This window comes from Eptesicus fuscus, chromosome 2, assembly GCF_027574615.1.
Source record: "Eptesicus fuscus isolate TK198812 chromosome 2, DD_ASM_mEF_20220401, whole genome shotgun sequence".
NCBI lineage: Eukaryota > Metazoa > Chordata > Mammalia > Chiroptera > Vespertilionidae > Eptesicus > Eptesicus fuscus.
The window spans coordinates 22754026-22767634 of record NC_072474.1 but is presented as its reverse complement, the minus strand read 5'-3'; the positions used below and the strand labels follow the sequence as shown (position 1 = coordinate 22767634).

General features: G+C 38.7%; 1 protein-coding gene across 1 annotated transcript in view; it reads left to right on the top strand.

Annotated features, from left to right (window-relative positions):
- The window catches only part of MALRD1 (MAM and LDL receptor class A domain containing 1), a 640413-nt gene that overhangs the window by 200546 nt on the left and 426258 nt on the right, over positions 1-13609 (top strand). Inside the window, exon 20 of the mRNA XM_054724807.1 lies at positions 135-222. Coding sequence (XP_054580782.1) covers positions 135-222 — 88 coding nt within the window. The remainder of the gene's footprint in view (positions 1-134; positions 223-13609) is intronic.

The window sequence follows — 13609 nt, the reverse complement described above, 5'->3', positions numbered from 1 at the left end:
GACTACTGTAAAATATTTTTTTAATGGGTCAGAAGAGAGTTTTCTTTAGGTAAATTCTGAATTCTTTTTCAGCTATGGGATTTCATAAATTAGTTCCCTTTAGAATGACAATAAATTTCTTCTGTTTTTCTTAGATTTTGGTGGAGGCTTCAGTGGGAGATGGCTTCACCGGAGACATTGCAGTTGATGATTTGTCTTTCATGGACTGTATCCTCTATCCTGGTAAGAAAGAACATTTCAATATATGACTATTTTCAAACCTGTTTATTGAAAAACCCACCAAGGAAATCAGCATTTCATTTCAACAAATATTCCAAAATACCCTCAATTGTATACTCTCAAATATATTAACCCTGGAAGAGATTATTGTAAATCTTTGCTAGTAATTACCCTTAAAATCTTTATGAAAATGGTAAAAAAAGGGTTGGATCAGTTGTGTTTGTGTCTCATCACATGAAAAATACTAGAAAATCACATCTGAAGTTAAACTGTAACTTCATTATATTTGAGGGGTTTTAATAACCAAATTGTTTGCCTTGTAATTACAATGTTTTGGAGACTTGATTAACCTCTCAGTTATCTTCAGAGATGTTTTATTCTCAGGCTACACCTTATATTTTCCTAAGGATTGATTTCAATAATTTTATCTCCATGTTACAGATTTTCTGTTAATGAACTCATACATGTTTCCCATATACCAGTAGTTGTTTGTCTGGAAAATAGTACAATAAGTAATAAATAATAATACAAGAATAAACTATGTTTCATATACTCAACTGTAAACCTATTTTTGCCCCACCCTGTATATCTCTATTCTCAACATTTTTCCTTGAACTGTAGACTTATATACTAACCACCTACTCAACATTTCAATTTAGATTTCTTACAGGAATCTCAGAGATAACACCTAAAACAAAAACACCCCAGTGGAAACTCATTCTAGTCTGTGCTTACTGATCCAGTCGGAATGGATATCAAGCTGTTGGAGGATGATTCTGACAGTGAGGCTGGAGGCTCTTAAAATCTGTGACAGGGGAAAGCATAGTCTTTTTTTTTTTTTTTATCAGAGGCTGGGTATTTAAAAAGCAATAGTAAAAATCCATGTAGAAAGCATTGCCATGTGCTGAAGCTCAGCGGCAGCCTGCTCTGTCACCATAGCATTATTGGGCAGGAGAGCACCAGCCCCTCCCCAGACATAATCAGAGGGCTGGGCTCTAATTATTTTCCTTGTAACAAGGGGACACAGCTTTGATCCTTCACCTCATCATTCTGGCAGGGTTAATTACCATAACCACTCCGTGCAGTGGTTCCCACGGTCTTGGCAGAAAGTCAAATCCCTCTCTGGAAGGCCAGCAAGAAGAAAATCAGAATTGAACAAGTTTACCCTAACTCTAGATGTCTAAAACTAAATTCTTGATTACCACTTGCCCCTCAATTTTGACCTCCCTACATGCCTCCCTATCTCAATAAATGCGTTTATTTCTAGTTACTTATTCCTCATTAACAAATCTGGTCAGCCACTAGCTTCAGATATATCCAGAGTTCACTACTTCTCATGTCTCTCACTGTTCTCCCCTTGATTCAAGCTACCATTGTCTCTGACTGGATTATTACAATTGCTTTTTAAGTGATATGCCTGCTTTTACCCTTAAGCCATATAAACTTTCCTCAAAATAGCATCCAGAATGACTTTTTAAAACTTAGATAATGTCATGTTTTCCCAGGACCATCCTATCTCATTTAGAGAAGGAAAAAAAAAAAAAAAAAGCCGAGCTTCTTCCAAGCTTCCAAGGAATAAATGACTGGCTCCCTTATTTCTCTCTAATATCACCTTTCACTAGAATGCCTCTAATTGATTTCTCTCAGCTAGAAGGCCTCTTAACTAATCCTTGACTACCCCAACCCTTTTACACCTGCTTTTCCCTCTTGCCCCAGATATCCACTGGACTCCCTTCTTCTTTTTAATCTCTGCTCAAAGATGTCTCCCTTAGTAAAGCTGTCTCTGAACACCACACAATCACAGACACACAGGCACACACACAGATCTCTTCCATATCTGATATTTTCTAACTCCTTCCCCTGTTATTTTTTTTATAACACCTCTTCCTCTTATAGTTAAATTTATACTTCCCCCCACAATACTGTGAGCTGCATGAGAGCATAAATTTGACCTGTTCACTGCTTTATCTCCAGCAGCCTAAATAGTATCTGGCATATATACATGTAGTTCTCAATAAATATTTGTTGGTTAGATGGGTGGATAGAAAGATGTCTATATCATTTTATACTATTATTATATATTTTAGTTTATTAATATTATTGCTAAAATATTAAGTACTTCTACATGCAAAATATTGTCATGTCAGTCAGTTTTCCTTGACAGCCAAATCTCAGCGACTTACAGTCTCAAGCATTTATTTCTTGTTTTTAAGTGTTAGTATAGAACAGCATTAAAACTGTGTATTTATTGTTTGTAGCTCTGCAACATTCTGTGTAACTCTAAGCTCTGTAGCTCTGTTCTGTGTGTCCTATGTATCTGGGTCCAAGGCTCAAGGACCAAGTCCCTATGTGACCCATTCTGTTGTCAAGGAAGAGCGTGGGAAAAGAGAGCATACTTACAGCTTCTACTGGGACATGGTATGCATCATGTCTGCTTGTGTCCATTGGTCAGAGCAAGTCATACGGTGGAGCCTAAAAATGTGACAGGGAAGTAGTCTCCACTGACAGGAGCTTGGCAAGAATGGAGAATATAAAATGGGCACAATAATGCAACCGACCTATGCATCATCTCACATAATTCCATAATCTTTAAGAGTCTAGAATAGTGTCTGGCCCATTGTTGGTGAATGGATTTTGAATGTTGAATTAGGGCTGATGCATTTGTTATCTCAATTTTATGGAGCAGACTGAGATTACCTGCTATGATAAAGTGGCAGAATATGATGTCTGCTTCTTTCGACCATAATGTTAGCCACTGTTATTATAATGGTCATTAAAACTACTAACCTAAAAAAGAAAAAAACACAATTTCACTTTTACAGATGTGCAAAATTAAACTTAAGGAACACAAGTGACCTGGAGGAGAATTTACAATTAAGGGCAGGAATGAGATTTTCACCTTAGCTTGCTTGATGTCCATGGCCAGAGATTTCCCAAATCTCCTCCCACTCTGAGATTAGGGAGGAACCCTGTGACCCAGGCAGCAGAGAACAGCAAAGAATGAGAACAAACACCAGTCACCATTGACACTGTTGTAGTTCCCGTTCCCGTTAAATGCGTTCTGTGGCTGATGGTTCCAAGGTGGAGCGAGAAGAGCTGCCAGAAACACAGGCAGAGATGTGACATATCAGTTACAGACTATTAGTCCTGATATTCTGCTTCAATTTTCAGAAGAAAAATATGGAATTCTAAAAACTGTCTGAACCATGCGGTTTTAATGTTGGCTCTATAACAAAAGAAACTTTGGGTTGAAACCACAAAGTCTGTTATAACCATAGCTTTTATAAAGGAATTTGATGTAATCTTGCCATAAAAATTAGGCTCTTAATAAAAATATTATTCTTGATGAACTATTTTATTTGTGATATCATGTTTGCTGAGGTGGGATCAGTACATATAGGTTTACTAGTATTTATAGACATTGATTTGCTTTAAGTATAAACTGATTATCTACAGCATTTTTCTCCTTAGTTAATAAAACAAATAAAAATTGAAAAACATATACACAAACACAAAATATTGACCTACTCTTTAAAGAATGGATTTGTACATTACCTATAACTTTTATTTTATACTAAAAGCAATTAAAAAGATTATTTTATTTTTACTTATTTCCTCAAAATCAACCTCTTTCTTTCCATGCCATCCTTCTTTCTTTTAACAATATCAGTATTCTCTAGCAACCAGGGACTGGAATTCCACTGTATCCTTTGACTTTCTTCTTCTTTTTTATTTTTTTAAAATATATTTTATTGATTTTTAAAATATATATATTTTATTGATTTTTTTACAGAGAAGAAGGGAGAGGGATAGAGAGTTAGAAACATCGATGAGAGATAAACATTGATCAGCTGCCTCCTGCACACCTTCTACTGGGGATGTGCCCGCAACCAAAGTACATGCCCTTGACCGGAATTGAACCTGGGACCCTTCAGTCCAGCAGGCCGACACTCCATCCACTGAGCCAAACTGGTTAGGGCCTTTGACTTTTTTCTTAAACTGGCTCACTTGCAAACCTAGCTGATTCCAACTCCCAAATATTTCTCACATCTGTTCTGTTTTTTCCATTACCTCTGCCATGACCCTGATTCAAAATTGTTGACTCTAATAGCTTTTTCACTGCTAACTTTTATTAATTTTCCCCAATAGTGTTTATGTCATAAATTTAGTTTCTTTTCACTTCATCCTTGAGCATCATTTGCTCTTCAATGTCAAATCTTTCTTATTTTCTAACTTCTGGTTGTTTCTAACTTAATTTTCAAATCCATTCCCAACTATGGTTCATACTTCCTTTGTTTCAGTACTTTGATGTATAGATTCTTTTTCAAAAACTGGTCTGGGAGGATACTAGAGAAAATATATTGAGGCAAGATTAATTACATTTCTAGGGAAAGTAGGCAAACTTAACCATATAATGTAATCCTGTTATTCTTTGCATCAGGGTATGATGATGTTGGCCATTCCCAGAGTGGATAATGATGGGCAATAATGGCAAAATTCAATAGCTTTTCCCTCACCTTGAATCTGACCTTCAGAGTACATTATTAAGCAAGAATAGTTGCCAGACATTCAGATTTAAAAATCAGTAACCCAAAGGAAGTATCTGTTTCACATTATTTTTTTTTTCTGATACAAGAAAAGCAAAAAGTATATTCCCTTCAGCAGAATACATACAACAGTTTACTTCCAGACATCAAGGATTATTGGTGAGGTAGCTGGGTTATTTGGAAAAATAAAGCCATGACTATATGGTATCACAACATACTGCTTATAGATAGAAAAAGCAATTAAGCAATTACCTATCCATTTTTAATTTAAAATTTCAGAATTCAATATGTATATTTGAATTTAGTTACTAGAAGTATTAATTAATAGAAAGAATTTCACTATTCAAGATATCTAGTGTTTTATTTTTATCAGGAAAGTTGCTAATAAGTCAGTGGCATATCTTCCAATTGATGATGCCTTAAAATTGAGAAAGTATAGAAAATACTTATAAGAGGCTTAACAACAATATTTTGTATGTCCTCCCCTATCTGCTGAATGGCTTTTTGTTATTGAACTGAGTTGATTGAAATTTTGGCATCCCTCTACATTAGTCTTAATTTCTCACCAATTTTATTTCTAAACTAGTGGCCCAGTGCATGAAATTCGTGCATGGGGATGGGGAGTGGGTGTCCCTCAGCCTGGCCTGCACCCTCTTCAATCTGGGAACCCTCGGGGGATGTCCGACTGGCAGTTGGACATCCCTCTTGCAATCTGGGACCGCTGGCTCCTAACTGCTCACCTGCCTGCCTGATTGCCCCTAACCACTCTGCTTGCTGGCCTGCTTGCCCCCAAGTTCCCCCCCTGCTGGCCTTCTCGCCCCCAACTGCCCCCCCCTGCCAGCCTTCTCACCCCAGCTGCCCCCCCCCCTGCTGGCCTGCTCACCCCCAACTCCCCCCCGCCAGCCTAATCACCCCCAATTGCTCTCCCCTCCTGGCCTGATTGCCCCCTAACAGCTTCTGCCTTGGCCCCACCACCATGGCTTTGTCTGGAAGGACGTCCGGAAGGTCTCTCAGTCTAATCAGCATATTACTCTTTTATTAGTATAGACTAGAGGCCCGGTGCACAAATTCTTGCACTGGTGGGTTCCAGCTGGCCTGCCCCAATGGGGGCCATCTGGGGTGGGCCAGCTGGGGTGGGGGGCCGATCGGGGGCAGGGATGCCAGGGTGAGGGGCTGCAGGCAGTTTGCTGGCCAGCCCCACCCCTTATTGGGGTGGGGGTGCCTACTGGGGGGCGGGGCTGGGTGGGACAAGGGGTCACAGGTGTTCCATTTGTTCTGCCTTTCAGTCTATTTGTATTATTACCCTTTTATTATATAGGATGCTTGTTCAGGTTTCCCTTCTTTCTACAAAGAGCAGTTTGCTTCAGTGTGAATAACACGGCAAAGGAAAAGTCTGAGTACTTTTGTCTTCACTTTTAAGATATTACCTGCAGCTTTTCACGTTAGAATACTAAGTTCTTTGGTGTGTCTATTATATTTTTCTCAGAGTAATAAAATACTTGAAAGTACTTTATTTTGAGGTTCTCTTTTGTTCTATATTTTCTAAAGGAAATATTGACTTTGAAAAAGTACAAATAATCAGAAATATTTACAGTTTAATAAAAGACTTCAAGGAAAAAGTGAAAATATTTGAGATTCAGTAATTGCAATCTTAAATATTCTGGTTTTAACATCTTTGGTGTAGTCTCATAAAGTGAGTTATATGTACCAAAGGAAAAAATATCCCAAAGCCAAAGGCCTATCAAACTTAGTATTGTTATTGTTTCTAGGAAATAAAAATGGACAAATAACTAACATAACCTAATTTGAAACTTTTAAATTTATCATCTTTTGAGGAAATTGCTAAATTCCAAAAATGAAGAACAATGATAAAATATTTAGATTTTAGCTTGAAAATTATTCAACTGATACTTGAGCTTACTTATAGTCTCTTTTATAGTAAAATGTCTGTAAAAATGGGAAATGGTATTGAATGCATGTATTAAAGCAAAAATATTTCAGCCAATATTTTCAATATTTCCAATATTTTCTGTATTGGAAACAGAAACAAAGGCACTACAAATGGCTGAATTAAAATTGTTACAAATCGTAGTCAGAGAATAGCTGTGTTTTCATAAAACATACTCTCCCCAAAAGTAGACTTAACACAGACACTTTAGTACAAGCATGCTAAATGTAGTTGTTTCAGCTTGTGGATAACTCTAAGTTATTATATTAAGTGCAATAGGAAAAATGTATGCTTTACCCTGGAGCTATACATATTTCAATTTTTTAAAATTTTCTGCAGATTTATTATGCTTAAATTTCAAGTAGACTTTAGTTTTTTAAAGTACACATATTTCTTTACATCAGAAGACACAGGAAACATGTGCACTGTTACCTAGAGATAGATAAAGAACAATTATACATATCAATCAAGTCATTCATGTCATTCACATAATTATGACATGTCTAAAGCTGGTAATAATTTATCAAGAACTAGGGATGTTCAATTATAAATTTTATTGCTTAATTACCTTTGTGGGAATGACTCTAATGAGGAAGTCTAAAATAAAACAAGTTGGAATATCTGTTCTATCAGAGAGATTTTATTAGTGTAGCATGAAGTATATCATATTTGTTACAAGAAAGTCACAGAGCAAGGAGTTAGAACATTGACTCCATCTGGAGCCTGAGTCATTGACCTCAAATGACAGGTGTGCAGGTGGTTAGGTTTGCCTGTAGCTTAGGGATGTAGAGGAAGATCATATCAACCAGACTAATCTCTGCTTCTTAGTGAGTGCAGACCTAGTCATTTGCATTTTGCCTTTGCAATTTTGTTTCATCTACAAAGCTTTTAGTGTTTTTTGTTTGGAGAGTTAACTCTATCATTGCTACCAACTTTAGTCTTTCTTTGCAATTCTAGGCAAATAACTAATGATAATATAATCTAATAAAAGGGTAACATGCAAATTAACCATCACTGTGTCACAAAGATGGCGGCACCCATAGCGTCCTGCACCCCAGCTGCGGAGGGAGGGAGGGCATCTGGGCAGGCAGCATGCCCCCAGCCCAGCGGACACAATGCAGGGCTCAGAGCACACCCCACCCCAGTGGACACAATGCAGGGCTGGGGGTGTGCTCCGGGCGGCCGCCGTGTGGCTCAGAGCACACCCCCACCCCAGTGGACACAATGCAGGGGGGCCTCTGCACGTGAGCTGCAGAGGAAACACCTTTTCTGACCACTCATTGGCTAAGCTCCTTGTACACCACCACTCACAGTGTTCTTGGTAACTTGGTAAATAAGAATCCAAGAAGGTGATCTAGGGTTTTTCCACCACACTCCTGGAGGAAAAAACTAAAGTCCACTGCTGGAGGGGCTAAGAAATGTCATATCCTGCCCTAGCCAGTTTGGCTCAGTGGATAGAGCCTCAGCTTGCCGACCACAGGATCCGGGTTCAATTCTGATCAAGGGCATGTACCTAGGTAGCAAGCTCCTCCCTGGCCAGGGCCCAGGTCAGGGCTCATGCAGGAGGCAACCAAAAGTGAAGTGTCCCTCTCACATTGATGTTTCTCTCTGTCTTTCCCTCTCTCTTCCAAGCTCTCTAAAAATCAATGGAAACATATCCTCAGGTGAGGATAAAAAAAGAAAGAAATGTCATATCCTATGAAAGACACATCTTGAAAATGCCTAAAAAAAGTTGTTATTTTTTCGTGGTGAAGGGACTGGAGTCCGTGTTGATGAAAAAACCTTTGGCGGCTGCAGCGGCTGGCAGTGGCAGCAGCAGTGGGGTGATGGGGCTGGTGCCTTCCCCTGATCAGCCCGGTCATTTCCTGCAGAGGGAGACCAGACTGACCTCCCCTGAGGACATCCCCTGAGGGCTCCCAGTCTGTGAGAGGGGACAGGCTGGGCTGAGGGACCTCCCCCCCCCAGTGCACAAATTTCGTGCACCAGGCCACTAGTCTATAATAATTATTAATAAAAGCATAATAGGCTAATTAGACCGGACAGCCGAACGACTTTCCAGATGTCCTTCTGGACATCCTTCCTGATGAAGCCTCCACAGCAGGGGCTGAGGCAGAGGTGGTTAGGAGTGATCAGGCAGTCAGGCAAAGTAGTTAGGGGAAATAAGGCAGGCAGGCAGAGTGGTTAGGGGTGATCAGGAAGGCAGGCAGAGTGGTTAGGGGTGATCAGGCAGGCAGGCGAGTAGTTAGAGGCGATGAGGCAGGCATGCAGAGTGGTTAGGGGCAATCAAGCAGGCAAGCAGTTAGGAGCCAGTGGTCCTGGATTGCGAGAGAGTGCAGGCCAGGCTGAGGGACCCCCCTCCTCTTGCTCCCCATGCACGAATTTCATGCCTTGGGCCTCTAGTAATAATAATAACAACAATCTCTGCTATGTACTGAATGTTTGTGTAACGCAATACTCACATATTGAAGCCCTAACCTCCAATGTGATGCCATTGGGATGTGGGGGGGTCTCTGGGAAGTAATTAGGGTTCTGTTAGGTCATAAATGGTGCCTCTCTCATGATGAGATTAGTGTCCTAATAAGAAGTGAAAGGACAAGATATATCTCTGTCTGCTTGCACCAAAGAAGGCCATGTGAGGACATACTAGGAATAGAGCCCTCGCTAAGAACCCAACCAAGCTGGCAACCTAATCTTGGACTTCCAGCCTCTAGAACTGTGAGAAAGAGGTCTTTGGTATTTAAGCTATCCAGAGTGTGGTATTATGCAGCATCAGGAACCTTGCAGTGCTTGCCTTGCCTTATCTTCAAATGATGTCCTGGCTAAACCATGTTTCTGGACTCTGTGTTACTTCTCCATGGAAAATCCTAAGGAAACAGCTACAACTCCATCTTCCCACTTACAAAAACCACCATTTCCAAAGTTTGGCTCTAGAGTAAGAAACACTTTCCTCAATTTGCTCTTTTTTGGTGCTCTCAAATACAAACATATTGGGCTTATTTGGTTTTTAACCCTTTGCACTCGCTTGCTTTTTTCTCGATTCCTTTATTCTAATGCTAACCGTGTTGAGTCACACTTGACATCCAAGTGCAAAAGGTTAAGATTTGCTCATTCTGGTGGAATAACAAAGAGTATGGGGTGGTGAGGGCCTGGGAGTGGGAGAGATGGGAGCAGTCTGAAGGAGGTTAATGGGGGTAAAAGGAGGACCTATGAAATATTTTCAACAATAAAGATTAAAAAAAATAAAAAACAGTAATGAGAAAAGGAAAAATAATTTCAGAATCTTACAATTTCTTGTTTAGAATAGTGGTCTATTTACCTATCATTCTGGATAATTTCTGAGATGGAAATGAGTTGTATATACTGTTCTTTCTTTTTTTATTGTCTAAAGTTTTACATATGTCTCCTTTTTCCCCGATTGACACCCCTCCACCCCAGCCATTCCCACCCCAGGCAAGCCCCCACCGCCCCAGTGTCTGTGTCCATTGGTTAAGCTAATATGCATGCATACAAGTCCTTTGGTTGCTCTCTAACCCCCTTTACCATTTGTCTCTGGATCTATTCTTGTTCATCAAATTATGTTGATCATTATATCCCACAAAGGAGTGAGATCATGTGATATTTATCTTTCTCTGACCGGCTTATTTTGCTTAGCATAATGCTCTCCAGGTCCATCCATGCTGATGCAAATGGTAGGAATTCCTTCTTTTTTATAGTAGCATAGTATTCCATTGTGTAGATGTACCACAGTTTTCTAATCCACTCATCTGCTGATGGGAATTTAGGCTATTTCCAAATCTTAGCTATTGTAAATTGTGCTGCTATGAACATAGGGGTGCATATATCCTTTCTGATTGGTGTTTCTGGTTTCTTGGGATATATTCCTAGAAGTGGGATTACTGGGTCAAATGGGAGTTCCATTTTTAACTTTTTGAGGAAACTCCATACTGTCTTCCACAGTGGCCGCACCAGTCTGCATTCCTACCAGCAGTGCACGAGGGTTCCTTTTTCTCCGCATCCTCGCCAGCACTTGTCATTTGTTGATTTGTTGATGGTAGCCATAGTGACAGGTGTGAGATGGTATCTCGTTGTTTTGATTTGCATCTCTTGGATGATTAGTGACTTTGAACATATGTCTCTGGGCCTTCTGTATGTCCTCTTTCAAAAAGTGTCTATTTAGGTCCTTTGCCCATTTTAGCAGACATATGGCATAGCAGTATTTTTACAGACACAGCTCCTAGGGCAATGGAGACTAAGGAGAAAATAAACAAATGGGACTACATCAAAATAAAAACCTCTGCACAGCAAAAGAAACCATGAACAAAACAACAAGAAAGCCCACTGCATGGGAGAACATATTTGCCAATGATATTTCTGATAAGGGTTTAATCTCCAAAATTTACAGAGAACTCATACAACTTGTATCTACTTTTCCCGAGTATCATCTCATCAACCTCCTTTTACTAAGACATCACTCATGTCCATGATTTCATCCCAAGGGGAATGGTTTGCTACCTTAAATTGTAATTAGCCCAAAGATGCAGTTAAGCCACTGGTTTTAATAAGATGGAAGATCAGAAGATCTGAAAACTGATGGAAGATCAGATGATCTGAAAATTATAGTATTACATATACAAAGAAATGTCAAAGATAACAGATAACATCCATTTATTAAAATGTTAAGCTGAACTTAGAAAAGAGAAATCCCCAGGTGAGAGAAACAAAGGGAGTGTTTAAAAATTGAACAGACGGCATAATGTGCCTGCCAGAGTTAGGGAGTAGCAGAATATGGGGTGGATGAGAGGGAGGGAAAGGGAAAGGAGGACCATAAGGGATATAACACCTGTGGGATGAGGTGCCCATGGGGTTTCAAAGAAGCAACTCCAAGTTTATCTGGAAGGATTCTTCTACAAACTAGGTGATGAAGGATCCTCACAGAAAAACCAAGCATGGTATATTATGGTAGCTATCTTCCAAAATAGCCCCCAGTGATCCCTAATCTTGGTATTCATGCCCTTTATACCATCCTCTCTCAGATTGAGTAGGACTGACCTGCATAACCAATGCCCCCTGCGGCAATGACGCTGTGTGATTTCCAAAGCTACGCTTCCAGTGTTTTCTCTTGGATCATTCACTCTGAGGGAAGCCAGATGCCAAGTCCAAGGGATACTCAAGAAGGACTGTGGAAAAATTCCAGGAACCAAGATTTCCTGCCAACAGCAGCACTAACTGGCGGGCCATGTGAGCAAGCCCCAAAGGAAACAGATCTTCCAGGGCCAGTCAAGCCTTTAGAAGACTGCAGCCTTGGTTGACATTGTAACAACACCTTGTGAGACTCTCAGCCAGACCCACCAAGCTAAACCTTCTCTGGTTTTATACTTACAGAAATTATGTGAGTTAAGTGTTTATGACCTTAAACTTCTAAGGTTTGTAGAAGTTTCTTATGCAGAAATAGAAAAGTAATAAACAAATAATTTAAAATATTAAAAGATTTCAAGCCTTAAGAAAATGAAATGACATTGTTAAAAAAAAAAAACAGAAAAATTTGAAAATATATCCCATTGACTTTCTTGATATGAGAAATAAAATCAATGAAATAAAAATCTCAGTGGATGAATTAAATAGCTGAAAGACAAAAATCAATATTGTAATTAGTCAAATGGAAAATAGCTATGAGAACATTTCAGGGTGCACCATATAGATATAGAGAAGGGAAATGGGAAAGGTAGATTTATTTGAAGAATAGATCATAAAAAGTGATGTAATTCCAGAGACTGAAAAAGAATATTGATGGGATGATATTAGCAATAGTCAAAGTATAATCGCTAAAAAATTAATGTAACAGATGGATTTAAGAATCTTAGAGGGATGATTACATTATAAGTTATGAAAATGTAGAATCACTACATGGTATACCTGAAACTACTATAACCAATATAAGTTTGTGTACCAACTATACTTAAATAAAAATAAACTTAAAAAGAAGCCTAGTGAACCTCATGAAAATATAATAATAATAATAATAATAATAATAATTCCAGGTCTAGACACATGGAAATGAATTAGAAAAACAAAAATGAAAAGAAATTGTATTAAAAACAGTCAGAGATTAAAATATAACTATAAAAAAACAAATAGACTGAAAGCTGATTTCACAACAGCAAGAGCTAAATCAGAAGACATTTGAATGTTATATTCAAAGTTCTGAGGAATTATAACTTAATCTAGAGCACAACAAAACTCGGGAATGAGAGTGAGAAAAGGCTTTCAGAGAATAACATTCAAAATTAAGCAATGGCTTTACTGCTCCAGACTGTTTGGCTCCACAAAATGAACTATATAAACGTGAACATTAGAAAGGGACTAAATGAACTCAACAAGGACAGATTTGCAAAAGGTAATAATAAAGAAGATGGAAAACACATGGGTATATCTAGATATATCAATGGAGAATGAGTGTGTAATGCAACCATAATTTGCATTGCTGAGAGATAGAAATTGATGCAATTACTTTAGAAACAGTTTGGCATCATCCAGTTGAAGTTGTGCATACTCTTTGACCAAGCAGTTCCACTCCTAGATACGGCAGGAGAAATGTTGAAACAAATAAACAAAACCTCAAATCGAATCTACTAAGAAAAAACATTAAAGGCTGAAAATGTAATATAGTCATATAGTGAAATATTATACAACAGTCAAAATAACTAACTATAAGAATACACATGACCATGGATGGATTAATACACAATGTTGAGTAAAGAGTGCAGATGATTAAATACAGAATGATTTCGTTCATCTAAAGTTCAAATCTAAAAACAGTTTATTTATTTAGAAAGGACCTACATAGGCCCTGGCCAGTGTGACTCAGTTGGCTGGAGCATTGGGAGCATTGTCCATA